The 21176-nt window shown below is 32.7% G+C and overlaps 2 protein-coding genes and 1 pseudogene across 8 annotated transcripts; 2 read left to right on the top strand and 1 right to left on the bottom strand.

The window, feature by feature from the left end:
* The first annotated feature begins 388 nt into the window (after positions 1-388).
* Positions 389-4520, top strand: LOC113862736 (annotated as a pseudogene).
* A 1702-nt stretch (positions 4521-6222) lies between these two features.
* Positions 6223-11441, bottom strand: LOC113863429 (putative protease Do-like 14). 3 transcript variants are annotated; one of them, XM_027497006.1, is made up of 12 exons: positions 11333-11441; positions 10816-11175; positions 10605-10726; positions 9646-9857; positions 9188-9269; positions 8933-9075; positions 8601-8752; positions 8388-8512; positions 7428-7639; positions 7142-7223; positions 6899-7041; positions 6223-6307 (listed from the first exon to the last, which is right to left on the bottom strand). In XM_027497006.1, the coding sequence occupies exons 2-12, from the start codon at positions 10988-10990 to the stop codon at positions 6301-6303; spliced, it is 1455 nt and encodes a 484-aa protein (XP_027352807.1). In that variant the 5' UTR covers positions 10991-11175; positions 11333-11441; the 3' UTR covers positions 6223-6300. The 3 variants fall into 3 exon arrangements, 2 of the variants coding, with proteins under 2 accessions (XP_027352807.1, XP_027352808.1); XM_027497007.1 differs by lacking the exon at positions 9188-9269 and having other exon boundaries at positions 9705-9857; XR_003504539.1 differs by lacking the exon at positions 6223-6307 and having other exon boundaries at positions 6986-7041; positions 7142-7328.
* A 1265-nt stretch (positions 11442-12706) lies between these two features.
* LOC113863428 (acyl-CoA-binding domain-containing protein 4) lies at positions 12707-21088 on the top strand. Of its 5 annotated transcripts, none has more exons than XM_027497002.1 (18): positions 12707-13057; positions 13761-13831; positions 14098-14161; positions 14259-14333; positions 15801-15995; positions 16121-16198; positions 16400-16495; positions 16629-16695; positions 17229-17290; positions 17526-17665; positions 17994-18120; positions 18197-18311; positions 18647-18735; positions 18882-18965; positions 19054-19236; positions 19702-19842; positions 20246-20305; positions 20660-21088. In XM_027497002.1, exons 1-18 carry the CDS (start codon positions 12899-12901, stop codon positions 20846-20848), a joined length of 1995 nt encoding a protein of 664 aa, XP_027352803.1. In that variant the 5' UTR covers positions 12707-12898; the 3' UTR covers positions 20849-21088. The 5 variants fall into 5 exon arrangements, with proteins under 5 accessions (XP_027352803.1, XP_027352805.1, XP_027352804.1 ...); XM_027497004.1 differs by having other exon boundaries at positions 12715-13057; positions 19054-19186; positions 19703-19842; positions 20660-21014; XM_027497003.1 differs by having other exon boundaries at positions 12715-13057; positions 19054-19212; positions 20660-21014.
* Positions 21089-21176: the final 88 nt, after the last annotated feature.

Raw genomic sequence — 21176 nt, 5'->3', positions numbered from 1 at the left:
TATACTAAACAATTTTATTATTTAAACTTCTAAAAATTAACTCATATTTATACATTATTACTTTTATCCTTTATTTATTTGTATTTTTTCATATACACATTTTTAAAAGTACTCTAAATATTAAAAAAATGTAAAAACATTTATTCCTTATAATGAAACCTTTTTCTACATCAAATTATTTATCACATTTTTAGTGTCTCTATTTATGGGGTGTATAACAAGTAGCAACCTTTATCAAGTGAAGGGCATTCTAATAGTTAATATCAAGCAAAGCCAGGGGCATATGCGTAGCTTCAAAAAATAACAGTGCCATAAACAAGTAAAATAATACTATATATTTATTACAGTGCAAAATTCCTAAACTCATTCTTCAATTGTTATGCTCGCAGAAAATCTGGTGTCCACATCGTAGAGGAGGAGAGTTTCGTGGGTTTTGCTCTTCCTTGGTGAAAACGACCACTAGTTTGGAAACAAAGAGAAGGAGTATTTTCATTGTTCAAATTTTCAATGTCAAACATTACAAGTTGTGATAGTGGAAGCTTCTCTACGGAGAATAACAGAGAAGACGCAGCTGTTAAGCAGCAATTAGAGATGCTTGGGCAGCTTCATAGTCCAAATTCTCATACTTCAACTACAACAAATATTAGCAATGGTTCAAACGCAAATTCACAGCCACCTCTTAAGAAGAAAAGGAGTCTACCAGGAAATCCAGGTTTTTTTTTCTAGCAACTATTTCACTTCCTTAACTCTTTTGTTTAAATATTAATTGTTTAATTAGTCTTGTTTTTCCCTTTATCTATGTGAACATTACTAGATATTAACGTTCTCTGGTTACCGGGGTTTTCGATCCTTTTGTTCTTTTTCTTAGTTTAATGAATTATAAAATTAAAGTGGAAGCTTTATATGATTCATGGGGTCTGCATATATTTTTATAAAATTGAGTATTCTTATACTATCTCTGGTATGTTTATAGTATTCCCTCCTTGTTGATTCTATAATAACGAAATGATGTAGAGTTACTTGTATATTATTGCTTAAGATGGGATGCATTTATTAATTTAATCTCACACATGGGCCTCGCCAAATTTCTGGATAATGGCATGCTTAATTGATTGATTAATTAATTAATATGCTACATGTAAAAGTGGAGGATAATTAAGTAAGATTTGATGAGGCAGAAGGTGTATATGTGGAAGGTTAGAGCTGAGTTTTATTTTCTTGAATCTTCTTTGAAGAGGACAACAAGGATCGTCTGGGGTGTCTTAATTCAAAACTGGATAGCAAAAATGGTTGAATTATTGGTGTAGTTCAAAGAAGCTCAATTATTGCCTGCAGGGGTTTCGCAATCATTGGTGTTCACTGTTGACTTTGCTTCACTGCTGGCTCGATCTCCTACTTTTTTTTTCCCTTTATTTGTTTCACAACTGTTTCAAGTGAAGTACTTTGCATATGAAAAATATCCACTCTTTCTGCCTCCTTTGCTTCTGAGTCTTCTTGACGTGTTTGTTTTGTTTCCATGCGTGGGTGTGGCTCAAAAATGAAAGCTGTGGAAGACTTGAGGGAAATTTTGAATTTTATTCGGATTATATATATCTTTCTCTTCTTTTTCTATTTATGACTTCTCCATGTGAACAGGCAATCCAATATCACACATTTTTCTTCGTACTTTTGAATTGCATTATCTTGAATACTCTTTGGCTTTCTGTCACTTTCTTGACCCATATACATATCCCAATATTAACTTGAAGAAATTTAAAATTAAGTTTTTGGGTTCTCTCTCGGTGCATGTAAAATAACAATTGATGGTAAGCTTCTATATATAGTAGGACCAGGAAACCTATACAGATTAATTAAGAGAAAAGAGAAAAATTGAATGTGTAATATATATATGATATAATTAATGAAAAAAAAAAGTAAAATATAAAAGTGTTGTATGAATAATAAATTTGTTGAATTAATTTGAGTGGTGCTGGCACGTGTACAGATCCAAGTGCAGAAGTCATAGCTCTATCGCCAAACACCCTAGTGGCCACAAACAGGTTCATATGTGAAATATGCAACAAAGGGTTTCAAAGGGATCAGAACCTTCAATTGCACCGGAGAGGACATAACCTTCCGTGGAAGCTTAAACAAAGAACAACCACAGAAGTTCGAAAACGTGTTTATGTGTGTCCAGAACCGTCATGTGTCCACCACAACCCAGCTCGAGCACTGGGCGATCTTACTGGCATTAAAAAGCACTTTAGCAGAAAGCACGGCGAGAAGAAGTGGAAATGTGATAAGTGCTCCAAGAAATATGCTGTCCAATCTGACTGGAAAGCCCATTCAAAAATTTGTGGTACAAAGGAATACAAATGTGACTGTGGTACAATCTTTTCCAGGTAGATATCATCCAACTATAATATATCTATCTATATCAATATGACTTATGAGTTGTATTTGTCTTAATTAATTGCTATTAAATAATTTTATCTTAAATGAATAAATGAAGTTAAGATATTGTATTAAAATTTTATCAACTTTTTTATTAAAAAACATCTCCTTAATCTACAATAAAATTTTATTACAGTAATTTCTTTTCTATCGATCTTTTCATCACATACTCATTTTATTATCTCTTTCTCTCTCTTCTTTTCTTATCTCTCTAATTTATAAAAACTAGTATGCACACTTATTATATAATTATCATTTCTCTTCTGTGCACAATTAAGTTGCATGCAATAGCTAGGTCCCCCAGATCTCCACAAATAAGTGATTCGACTTTGACCACACATACGTTTAGCGGTTTATACAATTACTTATAATCGATGTTTTGTGATATATATATATATAGTTTTGCCATCTCTTTAATTTCATTTTCATAACAATAAATTGGTTCTTATCTCTATCTTCTATGTATTCTATTCCCCACGGCACTGATATGTATTTATATACTTATATATATGTATTTAGTCCAGTCAAATATTATTGTCAGCTCTTTTTATTCCATAACACTTATGTCATATATGTGAATATTTAAAATTTGATATTATGTATATGTATATATATATATATATATATATTACATTTTTTAAATTAAAAGAAATATCTCTTTAAATATATATATATATATATATATATATAAAGTATTTTTCATTTTATAAATCTTTGAACTCATTTTTTGTATCATTAAAAAAGATAAATTATTATATTTAAATTTTTTTAGTTATATATAAAAAAATAATAACATATAGTATCTCATGCAATATTAATTAAAATTTTTAATAATCCAAATAATGAAACTCGACGTAATAGTCATGCATGGTGTTCATGAGCAATATTTTACCTATCAACTACTCAACACAGCTCTCGTGCTCGCCTTTGTTTTAATTTTGTTTTTTTTTTTTATCTTATGTTATTATCTTTTTATTTAATTGATATTATTAGTAAACAAAATTAACTTACTGCATTATTCTCTATGATTGCGTATTTACGAACTGCAGAAGGGACAGCTTCATCACTCACAGAGCTTTCTGTGATGCACTAACTGAGGAGAATGACAAATTCAATGAAGGGCAATTGTCAAAAATGCATAGTTCAAACTTGCATCCGGACCTACTACCAATCCCAAACATAGTTCCATCATTACCAATCAATACCAATCATCAAATTAATAAACACCCATTATCACTCCCTCAAGACCTCATCACTCCAAAACCCTTCAACAATATGGCTGCATTCACGAGAACTCTTTCGTCTTCCTCTCTTCAACTGAGCTCAAACATGTTCGAGGAAAATGGTCTTCAGTTAGCTGCAGGTTCATCACCCCACATGTCTGCCACAGCATTGCTCCAAAAAGCTGCACAAATGGGTGCAACCGTGACGAACAATAACAACAGAATAATGGATAAAAGCTTTGTGACAAGCATGGCACCATCATCACTAGGTGAGGCACAACAACAATCATATGGGATGATGAACCACAACCAATTATATGTGCACAATGGTCAACAAGACATGTCTCATTACAATTTCGATGCGAATGGGATGGATGGTGGTGTCTTGGGAATGAGTGGTTTGGATATGTTTAATGTTATATTGGATCAAAGTAAGGCCTTGTCCAAGATCATAGAGCAAAACAATAGAGGTAGTACTAATGGTGCTTTGCATGGTGGATGTGCAACAATGAATGGTAGGTCCATAAGTGGCACCAATGATATTAATGGAATTACTAATAAAGGAAGTGAGGATGTGATGACTTTGGACTTGTTGGGGATAGGAGGAGGTGGTGGTGGTGATGGTGCACATAGTAATTTCTATATGGCGGTGCCCAGCAGTCAGAAACGGCTGCACGAGATGGAATTTGGAGGAATTGGTCAAACAAGAATGCAAGGTCTGAATCATTTTCGGCAACAAGCAGCATCTGAAGAATAATATGCATGTCCCTTCTATTTTGGAAAGGTCGAATTTTCATCTGAGTTTGGTCTATGAACTAGTTAATTAATTCCTTTTAGCTCATATATGAATTATATATATAGTGGGAAAGCCAAGACACGTTAATTAACATTGATCAGTTTAATTTATCCCTTGATAAGTCAGTGTGGTCCACTCTTTGGGTCCCTTAACTTAGTGTTCAATGTGTTTAAATGGCGAGTTAGAATATTAATTAGTTCAAATATGTACACTGCGACTTCACAGCATTTCAATTTCAATGGTTCCCTTTTTTAGTCATATATCTTATTAATTGGCATGCATGGAATATATGTTTGCGTGTGTACGTGTAGATGTTTGTAGTACTTTTAGACCTGAAAATTAATTGGTAGGAATATTTACACTTTAATTTAAATTGTTTATGAAAAATTTAGTTAAAACTTATTTTTTCACTCTTATATAAAAATACTAATTTCATATAATACATTTTTATATGTATAAATATTATAACATTTAATATTTTTTATAACTTATAATTTTTATTAATTCAATTATCGAATTACAATTATCCATTGCATATCTTGATTAATTATATTTTGTTTTATAATAAAGCAACAAGAAAATTATAAAAATATAATCGAATAATTTTTATTTTGGGACATCTCAAATGTGTTTATGACGTTACTTCAATTAAATTAATTAACGTAAAATTTTATTATTATAATAATATGCATGGTGGCAATTTGTAATATAACTTTTTTGAACAATTTGGTGTAAAGTTTGAAATTATTTATAAAAAAATGTGATAAAAATTAATTTGGAGTAATTTTTATTATTTCTAAACACATAAATTTTGTATGTGTCAAAAATAAAATTTATTAAAAGAAAGTGCTTACTATGCTACTCTTCAATTTAAAAAAGTATTAAATACTCTTTTTAGATTATACTAAAATATTAAAAAATATTTATATATTTTTTAAATATACTACTAAAATCAGTAGTTATGATTATTCCATTTATATAAAAATATAAAATACTCTTTCCCTTTTCAAAGCATCATAAAATTTAACTTAAAAAAAAAAAAAGGCCAAACTTGCGTCTCTTGTCACACATAAAACATACACCAACTTTCATATGTTCTTGTCTGGAACAAATTTGAAAAAAAAAATAAATACAACTAACCTAGTATATTTATAACACTGGCGATTTAATAACATTAAGAATTTTAAATTATTTAAACAAGCAAACAAATTCAACAACTCTAATGCTTTTGCCATTTTTTCCTTTTTGGTAAAAAACTTGAATGTATTTAGAAGCATTCAAATCAAACACATGTTTCGAACAATAGTTAGCATTTTTTTGTGGTTTAAGATTATAGCACATTTGTCAAAGATAACAACTAATCTATTTATATTAAAACAATTTGTAAGTTTTTATTATATTTTTCATCTCTTATTCATTACTTTGACATTTTATATATTATCATTTTTTTATTTTTTAGAAAAGTATAATTGAAAAATATTAACATACTAGAAGATTTAAAATAATGAATAAATAGATGCATAAATTTTCTTGAAAAGTAACAAATAAAAAAGATATAAATAATAGTATATTTCTAATATAAGTCAATAACAAGATTGGGAGAAAGAAACAATCTAACAAATAAGAATTGACAATCGTTGGTTTGGAAATGACAAACAAACTCCAACTGGATTGGAGAGAGCTGTACACGTTCTCAGAACAACACAATCAATCATTTTACTTGAAGAGTGTTGCAATGTTGACCGAAAAACCAAAAAGGAAAAACGTACGAGCATTGCAACTTCCAAGCACCCTTAAAGACTACGAGATAGCAAAGATGCCCTCTCAAACACGACAAATCCCCACGTTTCATCTTCTGCATGCCACAATAAAAATTAAAAATTAAAAAACCATCTAAATAAATATATGTACCAATGGGTATGGTCTATGGCGTTTGAAATGGAGAGTTACAGATTTGCAGAAGAGATAAGGTATTCTAAGGCATAATTAAGATAATATTTGATGTTTTTCATATATTCTAAAAAAATATTATAAAAAATGAAAATAAAAACAAAGTCAATTGCTATATTTTATGATAAACATTTTTATTCACATAAAGCTTTAAGAAAATCCTTTGAAAATGAAAGACAGAAAAGTATATAATTTTAATCTTTAAAATTTTTATTTAATATTAGAAATCAATGGATAATAAATTAATATAATACAAATATTTATGAGATTAAATAATTTTTTATTTTTATTATAATATAAAATTCTATTTTCATAGATATAAGCAATTTAAATAATATCCACTTAAGTACTATTATAATTAATAAACTTTTAATAATTAATATCATAAAAATAAAATTTATCTGTACATGTCTACAAAGCTAACAATATGTCATAACAAACAACTCCCACTTTCGAAACATGCAATAAAATAGTATGGATGAAACAAATCACTTACCGGCTTTTCTTGAAATGCTCTACAGTTTTACACACAAAGTCGATTGGTAGAGAAAAACAAAACCCATCAACATCCTTCACTTTCATGATGTTCAAGCCAATGACTTCTCCATCCATGTTGACAAGTGGTCCTCCAGAATATCCCTATACCATAAAAGCAGATAAAAATATATATGCAAACTGAACAAACATCTAAGATTATGTCCATGAACCGCACGTAACCTAGTTGAGGAAAAAGACATACCACATGACATGCACAATCTGTTTGTATAAACTTTCTTGGCATCCCACTAGAATGCAACTCCTCACTTGTGCGATCAGTGCAACTATGCAGAATATCATCCACGACGTGAATTTCATTAGTCCAAAATACAAACAGGAGCAACATTTTCTTTTAAACACAACAAGCATCATAGTTAAATAATGGGTTACTGCATCAAACAACCATATAACTTTAGCTTCCAAAATCTATCATGTGAAATGGCATAATTTAACAGAAAAGTAAACAGCTTAAAATAGGGGGGACACACCTTACAATACCAGTAGTGGCAGTTATCTCAAGAGTAGGTGGACAGCCCAAGCCTATTACCCAATCCCCAGGTCGGAGCCCACTAGAAGAACCAATTTTTGCTTCAGGTAGTGGGCTTTCAGGATTGATATCCACAATAGCAATATCCGAATCCCGGTCAGCATGTAGCACTCTCCCCTTAAATGTTTTTCCATCTTGCAGAGTGACTTCAACCTGTCAATATTTTAAAATCAACCTTTGTGTTGTAAGATGCGGGAAGTGTCGGGTGTCATAATTTTTCAGAAAAATGTCTAATATATTCATGCAGCCAAACTAACAGGAATGGGAAAATAAAATGTCATACGCACAAAAACTCACGTATGAATAGCCTCAAATGATCAGCAGGTAGAGATATTTTATTAAGAGATTTGCATACGCTAGTTTCTATTAAGAACCAACATTCAACCAAGCAACTACACGGCGAAACCTAAAACTAAATCAGTAATTAAATTGTCACTCTTTAAACTTGATAATGAATTATCATATGTAACAAGCAGAAGTTCGGCAAAACAAACTTATGAATGAAAGAAAGAATCACTTCCATTCAGTTGCGTAGGCAATCAAAACCAACTGAGCTGCAATTAGAAAAGCCCTGTTTTATTCGGAATGAAACAATGGATTTTTAAATCACAACCTAGAAAGTGCTAACTTACCCAAATATACCTAAAGCCACCCTAGCTTTGTGACATTCAAAGTTATGGACCAAGCAAGGACTGTAACATCTTCAACAGAAACTTGTATTAAAAAAATCTCATCACTCTAGCTTGAAGCAGGCTTCATGTCAATGTGATTGAGACATATGTTTGAGATATATCCAACTTGTACAAGATCTCATATTTGCATAACAGAAAGAAATAACAAATCTACCAAAACAGTATTAGAAAAATATGTTTGAGAGAAATATCCAAATATGTAGACATACCTTCCCCCTGCATGATCCTATCATGGATTGAAAATCAACCACATGAGCACTTGTCAAGATTATGCCATCCTTGTAGACAATCGTTCCTGTGCCTCTACTTGTTCCGGTAGGAATACCAAAGAAATCTACATGGTCATTGCCAAATCCTCAGAGTAAATTTAACCAAATGTGAAAATGCAGATGTTGAAGGTAAAAAGATCTGAAATTGGATACCCAGTGGAGCTGTAATACTGACAACAGAAGGCCCAACTTTAGCAACTGCACTTGCAATAGCATGTCTCCCAAAACAGCCATGTGGCTTTGACTCATCACAAAAAGCCCCAGAAGGCTCCTTAGATATGTCAGACCAAGAAATGGGATTGATTCTATAAGAATACAGCCAACGGCCACAAATAAGAATTTGAACAGTGAATCTACACTTCGAAAAGTTACACAAATAAAAATCAGAAAGGCCACAAAGTAGGATTCCAAGATAGAAAGGATCAATAGAATAGCTACTTGCTTTCCAATGCAAATGCAATAAAATATTATTGATAAAAACATACCCACTTTTTTTGAATTGTTCTGTAATTTTATGCACAGCATCAATTGGTACAGCAAAACTGAACGCACGAGCTCCTTCAACTGTCATGAGGCACACACCAACAACTTCTCCATCCATGTTGACAAGCGGTGAGCCGGAACCTCCCTACACCATAGAAGCAGATAAATGCATACAACACTGAATAAGCATAAAAAATAAGATTTTCTCTGTACCACAAGTAAATCTAGTTGAATAGCTTAAAGAGAGAAAGACATACCGGGCTTAATACACAATCTGTTTGTATATACTCACTCGGCATGCCACTTAAATTCAAATCACTATTTTTGCGGTCAGGGCAACTATTCAAAAACTTGTACAAGACAATAACTTCATCAGTACAAAATACAAACAGGAGCTCCTTTTAGCTACTGCACTAAAGAACAGTTCAAAAGACTGTAGAACAGATATCTTACAAATTTGCTTGAGTTACTTGCACTCAGCCTACTTAGGATTATACATACATCAAAGATTTAATTACAATATCTTATTTACAATAATACTAAATAAAAGAAAGAATTTCCTAGAGTATTAAAGTTCCAATACTCCTTCAAAACAGATACTAATTTAATACTATGTCAGTATACCCAACTACAACCATATAGCTTTAACTTCCAAAATCTATCAATGCATGGAAAAATCTAAAACAAAAGAAATTAGCTGAAAATAAGGACACACCTTACAATGCCAGAAGAGATAGATTTCATAAGAGTATTATGATTTCCCAGGCTTATCACCCAATCCCCAGGATGAAGCCCACTTGAAGAACCAAGTTTTGCTACTGGTAGTGGGATTTCAGAATTGATCTTCAAAATAGCAATATCAGCATGCATGTCAGCATCTAGAATATTCCCCTGAAATCTTCTTCCATCTTGCAAAATGACTTCAATCTGAAATATAATTGAATTAACATAAACTTTTTATTGTAAGACCCTCAAGTAAGCGTCCAAAGTCATAATAAGAGAAATGTGGAAATAAAATGCCATATAGACGGCAACTTACTTATGAATAGTCTCAAATTACTTGCATGTAGATATGCTGGAATAAGAGATTGGAAATTCATGTTAACAATATTGAGAACCAGCTATTAAACCAAGCAAGTTCCAGCATGAAGCCTACAACTAAATGAGTACCTTACCTGTCACTCTTTACACTCAATAACAAATCATCATATATGCTTGTAATGAGCTGTGAGCAGAAATGCTGATGCAACACTAAGGTATCCTAAATAAATGAAAGAATCACTTCAATTCAGTTGGTTAGGAAATCAAAACTAAATGAGCTACAGTAAGGATTGCCCTATTTTTGTTGGGAATGGATCAATGAATTATCAAATTGTGACCAGTAAAATGCTAACTTACCTAACTCTTATTTAAGCAACCCTAGATTTGTGTCATGCAAAGCCATAGACCAAGCAAGGACGGTAAAATCTTCAACAGAAATTTATACAAAAAAATTCTATCACTCTGGCTTGAAGCAAGCTACATGTTAATAAACTTGAGACATATGCTTGACATATATCTAACTTGTCCAAGATCTTACATTGTCTCATTTGCATCACACAGGACTATAACAAGTTAACCAGCACAGTATTCCAATTATAAATTTGAGAGATACATCCCAGCGTAAAGACAAACCTTCCCATGGGATCCCCAGTGGCGTTTAGGATCAAACATATGAGCACATGTCAAGATTGTACCATCCTTGTTGATGATTGTTCCTGTGCATTCTCTTGTTCCAGTGTAAATACCACGATAATCTACATGGTCAGAGCCAAATCTTCAGAGTAAACTCAAAGGGACATGAAAACTCAAAAAGTTGAAGTTTAAAAGGTCACAAATTGGATACCTTCTGGAAATGAAATATAAACAACAGCAGGCGCAACTTTAGCAACTGCATTTGCAATGGTATCTCTTCCAAAACAATTACATGGCCTTGACCCATCACAAACATCACCAGAAGCTTCCTTAGTTATGTGGGACAAATGAATGGAGCTGACCCTATAAGAATAGGGCGCAAGCATTCCTACAAATTTTCAGCTAAGCTCAGCTCTAAACATAATACAAACATATACACAAACCCATAAGGACAGACCAGGTTGGTGGGAAGAAAACAGATACTGAGGAAAGAAATGAAGCAATGGCCATGTCAAGGACGAGGAATCCAGTGATTGTAATGATAGAGGGACTTGCGCTGTGAGCAATGCTCCTAAATTTGAAGTCAAGTTAAGACGGAAAAAAAAATAAAAATCAAAACGGCATTTTACAGTGTAGTTAAGGCAGTGTTTCGTCACAAGTCAAAATCTCATTGGAAGGTCGAAAATAATAAAAAAAGAGCGTTAGTTTAGGTTAGGTAATGTGCTCACTGTAACCATTGTCGTTATTGGAGCACAGAAGAGTTGAACCAAAAGCCGCGATCGCCGCAGCTCCAACGACGCAGCTTCTGTGAAAATGCCCAAACATTCTCTGTCGCAGATTGAAAACGAGTTTTAATTCAAGATTAGAAATATAATGCATAAAACAAACGTGAAAATCAACGATACCTGGAAATTGCTCGTCACAGGCGACAGCGTCAAACTTCCACCTTCTTCATTGCAAAGAGGGACGGAAGTAGAGTCTCTGTGTTTCAAAACCTTGCTCGGGGTAGAGTCGTAATTACAGTCACGAAAAATCTTACCAACAAACAGCATTCTTTTCCGTAAGATTAAGGTATTCTAAAATTATTACAATTTATATATTTGAATAATAAAAAATAATTTTAATATAATTTTTATGTTGAATATAAAAAAAAACTACTGACTTATTTTTTTTTTAAAAAATATTATACTTTAACTTTTTTTTTTATATATTATGTATATTTACTTCTGCTCTAAGAATGGTTTTCATACCGTGTTTTATAACTATTGATATGCATATTTATGAATTCTTTGATGCATCTTCTATATTCAACTCTGCTGGAGATATTAGTGACTTTGTTTTCAACCCTTTGTTGATAACAAAAACGAGTTATTGAAGAAACTCTACCCAAAGAACATGTCTTGTGTTCAAATGCTTTTGAGTTTAGATATCATAAGGCTCTGTGATGTCAGTAAAGTAAGTAGTATTACCAATGGAGTAAGAATCTAACTACTATATACAGCTTATAAACACAATTTGATTTTTCTTTTAAATTGTTGAGTTTTTGGCTAAATAGTATTATGAGAAACTCAGCAAAAGACGAAAAATATGTTTCACGACTCTCGTAATAGTGTTTGGAGCAGTTGATACATCAAAAGATGTACCATGAGTAACTCATATAACTCATTATAAAATTAAACTTTTAAAAGTTATGATTTATGTAAGAAAAGAATCATAATAAAATGTACAGTTTTTTTTCTTCAAAAATTATAAAGTTAAAAATGTTGAAACGAAAATTATTATGAATGTTACAAAAAAACCAAATAAAATTATAAATAGATATATTACAATATTGAATTACATTTATCATACATATAAAATATTTTTTTTGAATATTCATTCATATAATTTCAACATGAATAATACTAACAGCATTAGTCAAAAAATTTAAAATATTTTTATTAAAATATATTTTTTAACTAATTTAATGTAATTTTAAATGATTTTTATTATCTATTTGTTCCGTTAGTACGAAAAATTGGGATGATGGGAGTAAAAGACAAAAAACCCAGAAGTGGAGTGCTAAAGACAGATAAACTAAGCGGACTATGTTAAACTTTTGCATCAGAACAGAGTGGATCTATTAATATTTAATGCTAACCTGAAGAAAAAGAGATTGCATTAGCATCCTTATTTTTTGTTCTTCTCAATTCTGTAATCCCAATCCGTTCACGTAATTGTCTTTAATCTATGCATAAGAGTCTGTTTTGTTTCAATTGAACTGAATTGGTGGATCTGAAGCAGCATAGAGAGAGATGGCGATGGCGAGAGCAAGTTCTGGTCTGCAATACCCAGAGCGGTTCTACGCTGCGGCCTCTTATGTAGGGTTCGATGGATCCACCTCTCCAACCAAAGCTCTCACCTCCAAGTTCCCCAAGTCCACGGCTCTTCTTCTCTACAGCTTATATAAGCAGGTACGTTCTTTTCTTCATCATTTCCCTTTACCTGCATTTTCTCTTATGCTAAGTCTATGAATATGGATTTGACATCTTTCTAGTTTTTTTGTTTTTCATTATCTTGTCGGTGATGCCATTACAATTAATTGTGTATCTGCTACTACTTTGCGTCGGTGTTATTGTTGGTAGATCTGGTTTTCATTCGTTTGGTTGATTAATGGGATCGGTGGAATTGAAATGGAAAGGGTTTTTATATGACTCAGTGGTTACTTGATTAACAGTGTATAAAAAAGTCCTGGCCGATTGATTTGCCTTCCTCGAGGGGGAATTAAGCAATTCGAGTAGCGAATTAGGTTAATGTTAAATGTCACATTATCCGTGCTGTGAAGGTTCGACAATGTTTGGTTGCTTGCAATTGCCAGACATTCATAACTCGGCACTGGCCATGGAAAGATTTGTTGGTTGATCTATGTGGTGTTTATGAAATTTTGGTTTTCTGATAAAAGTCTACGGCATCTTTTGGGAGATTCTCATTGACAAAAGCTGGATAGGTCACTGTTTAAATGTGAAGGAATGAACCGATGGTTTATTCATTACTAGTGATTCCAAGAATTCTAGCTTTGGCATATGATTTATTTAGTTATTCTTTTGTCAAATGTGCTGATGTTTTTAAAACGGAATAGCGAAGTTCATATTAATTTTGTAAAACTTGCTATTTCAGGCTAGTGTAGGACCTTGTAACGTCCCAGAACCCAGTGCATGGAAAATTGTGGAGCATAGCAAATGGGCCAGGTTTGTTTGCTTTCAACACACATGCTGCCTTCCACTTTCTTAATGCTGCTGCTATATATCTCCATGACACCTCTGTTCTATATGTATGCGCTTGTATAGCATTCTGGTTTTACCATATATTTATATTATGCAGTTATTTTTACATGGATACTCCACTGTCTTTTTTCGATGTTATATTTAATAATATTATTGTTATACTTGCAATATTGAGTTCATGCTTTCATTATGTTGAGAACGTTATTCAAAGCAGTTAATTATTGATGCAGCTGGAACCAGCTTGGAAACATGTCTTCCACTGAAGCCATGCGACTTTTTGTGAAAATATTGGAGGTTGTGCAAATAATTTATTTAACCATTCTTCCTTAGTATAACTATAACACAGAATGTCAGCTGATTACTTTTTTTTAAAATAATTTCTTTTGTGCAGGAAGAAGATCCTGGTTGGTATTCAAGAGCATCTATTTCTGTTGTAGAAGAACCGGTCGTAGAGGTCCAAATGAATGTGAGTATTATTAAGGCTATGTATATAATAACGAGTCCTATGCTTGCTATGGTGTTTTATTCAAATGGTACAAGTTTCATCTCTACTTATGCTGTTGGCTTGCAATGAGCTTTACTTGTTTTATTCATGTATTGTATTCAAATTTTTATAGAGTAAATAATGAAGGATCAGAACATGGTCTGTATTGGGGTCAAATAATTAAAAAATCTGTTCTTTGGCAAATAAATTTTGGGATATTTTATAATCGCCATTGTATTCTTACTTCCCTTTCACCCACTAGGCATGCACATAATTCTTATATATCTCAATTAATTTAATGATTGAGTTGTAAGTCATATACATGACTCCCATGTTATGGCGTTTACACTTTCTTTGGATTAGAAATGAAATAAAGAGGAAATAAACAGAAAGGAGAGAAATAGAGTAAAAATAAAATGAAAAAACTTGTTGTTTGAATGGGTAGAAAGAAACAAAAAAGTTGTCTTCACTTGTTTGAATGAATAAAAAAAGAAGTGAAAAGAAATAATAAATTTTATACTTACACTTAGGTTCATTTTGGATAAACTTTTTAATAACAGTTTATAAGTGTTAAAAATTAAGTAGTAAAATGAATCAAACCTTTCTCATTAAGTTAAAATAAACTTATACTTTTTTATATTTATTTAAAAGTTTCTCATTTAATTTCTCTAAAAACTTGAAAAGATTAGTTGTTTTTAATTTATAAAAGATTTTTTATTCATTTTTCACATTTTTTCTCTCTTATAGACTTATTCATTAGTTCACACAAATTGATCCATAGTAAAATAATTTTTCTTATACCTTATTATTTTTTAACAACTATTTATTTATTATTTATTTTGGAATATTTAAAATATATATTATATTTTATAAATTATTTAGATTATTTTTTATTATTTTTATATAGGAAATAGTAAAAAAATATTTGCCAATAGATATTGTGAAGAATGACATAACATACGCCAGTTAAATGAGAAAGAAGAATGAAGTATTAGATGAAGGGAGAAATGAAGAACAAAACAATATTTCTATTAAATATGAATGAAAAGGAATGAAAATGGGATGTAGAACCAAAGTATCAGGGATAAAATTGTCATAAACACCCTTTTCTCTTTTTCCTGTACAAAATTCTCTCCCATATAGGTGTGATTTTTATTCTGGTGGGACCAATGGTCAAATTCTAGTAACCAAATGACAGAAATAAGCTATTTCAACTCTATTCTATCTCTCCCATATTCTTCTATCCTATTTCTCTTTAAACAAACAAAGTGTTGGGATTTGATCTATAGTTTCAGGTTAATCAATTAATGTAAGCATGTCAACGTGTCAAGAGAATTGCAACAAGAACATCTTCCTAGATATTCTTATCCACTTTTGTTGCCACTGTCAAAGTTGTAATTTTCACCTTTCTTTTTCTTGCTTTCCAATTCAATATTGCTGGTTTGACAGCATAATTCCAAAGTTGAACCAGTAATTGAGAATGGAAACTCTTATCCAGAGACAAAGACTATTTCCATTGAAAATGGAAGTCTAGTTGGAACACAGGTTAAAGATGTTGTTGTGGAAGGCTTTGGTTGTGTTGGAGTATACGATCAATGGATTGCACCTCCAGTATCTGGAAAATGTCCAAAAGCCCGATATGAGGTATTGGCTCTTGTGAAATCTAAAAATTATCAAATTCCATTCTTCTTAGTCTTTTATTTTCTGCTTTATTAGTTTATTCTCATATAGTTTATTCCTCCCTAATCCTAGTTTGTTTATATGTTCAGCATGGAGCTGCAGTTGTGCAAGATAAATTGTACATATATGGTGGAAATCACAATGGTCGTTACCTTAATGATCTTCATGTAAGCATATGTTCAATGTATCTGTTGCATGAAGTTATGCACTTTGATTAAGTAATAATCTATCTTGTGAGGTTGATTCAAGCCACCAATTTTGGCTAAGTAGTCATATATCTTGTGTTTCATCAATAAGTTTTTTGTAATCTGCCTCTCTGGTTAACTAAGTTATGTTTTTCACTTTGAACTAAATGGAGAAAAATACAGGTTTTAGATATGAGAAGTTGGACTTGGTCAAAGATTGAGGCTAAGTCTGGAGTTGAGCCCCCAATAACTTCAACCCCTTGCGCTGGCCATTCTTTGGTTTGTATTGAACATTAGACTCTACATCATCTACTGCTGTGTTCAATCTGTTTGTTGTTTGTTGTTTGTTGGCTGCTAGTACTAATTCTAGAATGTTTTGGATTTTGGTAATGGAAATGTTTTTCCACTACAGATTCCATGGGGGAATAAGCTTCTGTCAGTTGCAGGACATACAAAAGATCCTTCTGAAAGTATTCAAGGTATAATAATAATGTCATAATGTGTTATTATTCTTTTAGGGGTTGACATCATATCTGTGCATAAATACATGAAGAAATGGGAAACATTCAGAAGTATCATTTAGATTTTTTATTTTTTGATAGGCAAGAAGTTTCATTTAGATAAATCATCATAATATATTCTTATTCAAAATTTATGTTCTTTTTTCATCTAGTAAATTAAAACCATGAATCTGTTACTTCTTTCACTTCAAAGGAAAATACCAATTGGAGGGAGTGATGATTTTTTTGTGCATATTTAAATTGAACATTTAGCTTATATGTTTTGCTAAGTAATTATCATCACTTTTTTAGCCTTGAAATATTTCTTTAGTTGAAAATAAAAGCCTTGTAACAGTTTCCTCATTTCACTGGTTCAATCTATGTTCCATTTATTATGGCCTCCTCCCCCCTCCCTGTTTTGTCATTCCTGTTCTACTCCTGTACTTGTTGTTGTTGAATTTTCTATTGTGATTGCAACTAAGTATCTGCATTACTATTAAATATCATGACAGTGAAAGTGTTTAATCTTCAAACGGCTACATGGTCAGTTCTAAAGACTTTTGGGAAAGCTCCGGTATGTCTTACTTGTTGTTTATGTTTATTAACCCAAAAATCTCTTAGAAACTTTTTATCGCATTAGCAGTATGTGACATGTTGCATTTGCATTTTTTTAACTAGAAATGCATAAGTTGCATGGATTTTTAACAAACAACAACAGTGCCCCTCTCTTTTTCTTTCCTTTTTACATTTTGGAATAAAAATAATTTTAAGGGACTGTTAACTTCTCTTCAATCATGCACATTTTCTAGGTATCACGTGGAGGTCAATCAGTGAACCTTGTTGGGAGAAGCTTAGTAATTTTTGGTGGGCAAGATGCAAAGAGGACTCTCTTGAATGATCTTCATATTCTTGACTTGGAGACCATGACATGGGATGAAATTGATGCTGTGTAAGTATTTCTTCTCAAGCAACCCTTTTCAATCACCCTGGTATCTAAGTTCATGATTTATTTTTGGAGGGGGGGGGGGTTAGGCTTTATATGGTTGTGATTGGTAATGATTTATGTTGTAAGAAAGAGAAAATTTCTCATAAAAACTTGGTTTAGCGGGCATTTTTTGTTTATGCCATGATCTGGTTATTATTCATGATAAATTGTGTTGGTTGTTCTCATCAGTGGTGAATATGTAATATTTGGGTTTTCCATGCCAATCTAATGTGAAAGAGAAAATGAAAAAGAATATCTTAAGAATTGGTGCTAACTAAGTCTTAACTGGCAGTGGGGTGCCACCTTCTCCAAGGTCTGATCATACTGCTGCTGTCCATGTGGAGCGATACTTACTTATCTTTGGTGGGGGCTCACATGCTACTTGCTACAATGATTTACATGTTCTTGATTTGCAAACTGTAAGGTCATTGCTTCTTCTGTTAGGTAATGTACTGGAAAATCATCTCCATTTAATCATTGGTGTGAACTCTGCAGATGGAATGGTCTCGCCCCACACAACTGGGTGAAATACCAACACCACGTGCTGGACATGCTGGAGTGACAGTTGGGGAAAACTGGTTCATTGTTGGTGGTGGTGATAATAAGAGTGGTATGTATTTTTGCTGCTTGCGTCTTGGATTCATACCTTCTGCATTGAGGAATGGTTTTCCACCTTATGAAATATTTCTCAATATCTTGAGCAAATATTATCTGAACTCTATGAGTGTACTAGTCTATGCAGTGGGTCAAACTAAACCACAGAAACTATATTTCAATCTTGCTGTGAAGTTAATTGGTTTATTCTAGGTTCAATTATATATAAAAAATAGATATTGGTTTAATTATCAGTTTAAAAACATTAAAAAATAAATCTTATATGCATGCACATAAAAGTGCCGGTACTATATATGCCTTTTACAGTTTATATTCCATGTTATTCTGCAGGGGTCTCAGAGACGGTTGTACTGAATATGTCTACACTGGCTTGGTCAGTGGTAACTTCTGTTCAAGGACGAGTACCTGTTGCTAGTGAGGTACTTTATCTATGTATTTTAACAAGATTGCATGTGCTGTGAAATCTAACTAGAGTACTAATCCTTGTGAACTCCATACTGTGCTGTCATTAAGTCATTCTTCGAGTGCCATCTGATTAAGATGATTAAAATGTTTCCCATTGCAGGGATTGAGTTTGGTTGTGAGCTCCTATGATGGTGAAGATGTACTTGTATCTTTTGGAGGATACAATGGACATTACAACAATGAAGTAAAGATCATTTTAAAATTTTGCCCTGTTTCTGCCCTTTTTTACCTTGGTTTTATCTTCTTCATCTGATTCAATCTGCTGCATTCAGGTCTATGTTCTTAAGCCAAGCCACAAATCAACCTTGCAATCCAAAATAATTGAAAACTCCATACCAGACAGTGTTTCTGCTGTGCCAAATGCCACAAATGCTACCCGAGATGTGGAGTCTGAATTTGAAGCTGACCATGAAGGGAAAATTTGGGAAATTGTCATGGACAATGCTGACCCAGCAGTATGTATTATTGCAAAGGATGTACATATTTCTGTCTGGTTTTAAGAAGCCTCTTGTTCCTGCGTTAAGTTTTGTTAAAATCTATTGCTTTACTTTCCAAAAATCATCTGTTTGTGAATCTGATTTAACACGACATCTATTTCCCATTTGCATGTCTTTGGCTTACAATCCAAGATCTGAAATTTTGCCATGTTTTTTTGTTTCAGTTTCTGTTCTCTTCCATTTATAGCTTGCAGAGAATGTAGGCTCTATTAAAGTTTTTCTTTATAAAAATCTGCCTGTTTATTGGCCAAATCTGCCATCAAACTATAAAATGTAGCCTCCAGCTTGTTATTCCTGTTAGTTCAGGTCTATGGCCCCTCATTTGTACCCGGCCCCAAAAAAACAAATCATAGTCAGCATTTGTGCCATTTCATTTTATTTTTCCTGCTCATCACTGCTTTTCCATATTTTGATGACATACAGAAATCCAAAGGTGATCTTATATCAGTCCTGAAGGCTGAGAAAGAAGAGTTGGAATCATCACTCAGCAAGGAGAAGCTGCTGGCTCTTCAACTAAAGCAAGAGCTGGCAGAAGCTGAGTCTCGTAATTCCGACCTTTACAAGGTAACTAACTACTTTAACAGGTGAAGTTCCTTTTTCTATTTTGGAACCAGTCAGGAATGGATTCAGGAAGCAAGCACTATATTGGCAAAAGATTAAAATTTTTAATGATCAATGACAATTAAAAATTAGAATTCAAGGGGAACATTCTCTGTTATCTGTTAAGTAAACCAGTATTTTTGTCTGTCGGTCTCTTGGATTAATTGGGTTGAGACCTAAGCAGAACGTGGCATATGGTATAAGTTTAAAAGTTGAATATCTTGTATTATTTGTTGATGGGGTCTGAGCCATGACTTATGAGGGACCACTGTGGAAAAAGGTTTGGTCGTTGTATTTATTATGAGGTCTGAACTACATTGTTCTTAATGCTATGAAAGGTCCTTAAATTTGTTGACTGATAATGTAGGAGCTCCAATCAGTTCGTGGTCAGCTTGCTTCTGAGCAGTCAAGGTGTTTCAAACTTGAGGTATGCATTAATGCTTCTGAGAGTCTTCTCTTGGTCTTTTACGAGTTTGCTTTTGAATTGGATCTGCTGTTCAGGTAGATGGTTGCATAAAAAGTTTTGGAGCAAACATGGTGCATCATTCATCTTATCAATAACAATAACCTATTCATAGATTGACAATTCATCCATGCAATGACAACTTGATTTTCAAAATTTCTTTCTTTCAAAACTTGGTGCCAAATTGTAGTATTTTTATTAACTTATGCTGCTTGTGGGCAAATCATTATAATTTTGTCATTTGTCTCCATTCATGGATGAACGAAGTTGGATTTATTGTTAGTATTATTAAACTGAAGAAAATATTTGAGAACGCAGGTGGAAGTTGCTGAATTAGGTCAGAAGCTCCAAACAATTGGGACATTACAGAAGGAGCTGGAGCTCCTCCAGCGGCAAAAGGCTGCATCAGAGCAAGCTGCCTTAAATGCAAAACAGAGGCAGAGTTCAGGTGGCGTGTGGGGTTGGCTTGCCGGTACTCCCCCAAGCCAGGAATCAGATGATGCGTGAACCTCTTAACCGAATACCAATGCTACATTTGGTTTTATTTAACCAATTTTATTTCCAATACTTATTGTGTATTAATTCAGTTCTTTTTTTAGTGATGTAAATAAGATTTAGCTTCTATTTTGCCTGAAGATGAGGATGTTAGTATGGTATAGTGCATGTTATTTTTGCCGCCATTTTTGCAGACGATTGTATTCAAAGTGAGTACATTATTGAATGAAAATATAGAAATTCTTTTGTTTTGTGAGAGTTGCTCCCTTATTAGAATTTTGATTCAACCAATGATCCTGGTCGGCAAATCGAGAGAGAGGGAGAGAAGGCATTTTCAACG

The sequence above is a fragment of the Abrus precatorius genome, unplaced genomic scaffold (assembly GCF_003935025.1).
Source record: "Abrus precatorius isolate BTA unplaced genomic scaffold, Abrus_2018 Scaffold3, whole genome shotgun sequence".
Lineage (NCBI taxonomy): Eukaryota > Viridiplantae > Streptophyta > Magnoliopsida > Fabales > Fabaceae > Abrus > Abrus precatorius.
The sequence above is the reverse complement of the archived record's forward strand: the minus strand, read 5'-3'. Positions and strand labels throughout refer to the sequence as shown.

Coding starts and splice junctions, on each gene's coding strand:
- LOC113863428 (XM_027497001.1), top strand. CDS start 12,899: ATGGCGATGGCGAGAGCAAGTTCTGGTCTGCAATACCCAGAGCGGTTC. Junction 13,058..13,760: donor TCTACAGCTTATATAAGCAG/GTACGTTCTTTT, acceptor TTGCTATTTCAG/GCTAGTGTAGGACCTTGTAA. Junction 20,306..20,659: donor CAAGGTGTTTCAAACTTGAG/GTATGCATTAAT, acceptor TTGAGAACGCAG/GTGGAAGTTGCTGAATTAGG.
- LOC113863429 (XM_027497006.1), bottom strand. CDS start 10,990: ATGCTTGCGCCCTATTCTTATAGGGTCAGCTCCATTCATTTGTCCCAC. Junction 9,858..10,604: donor ACTGGGGATCCCATGGGAAG/GTTTGTCTTTAC, acceptor ATTATATTTCAG/ATTGAAGTCATTTTGCAAGA. Junction 8,513..8,600: donor CAGTATTACAGCTCCACTGG/GTATCCAATTTC, acceptor ATGACCATGTAG/ATTTCTTTGGTATTCCTACC.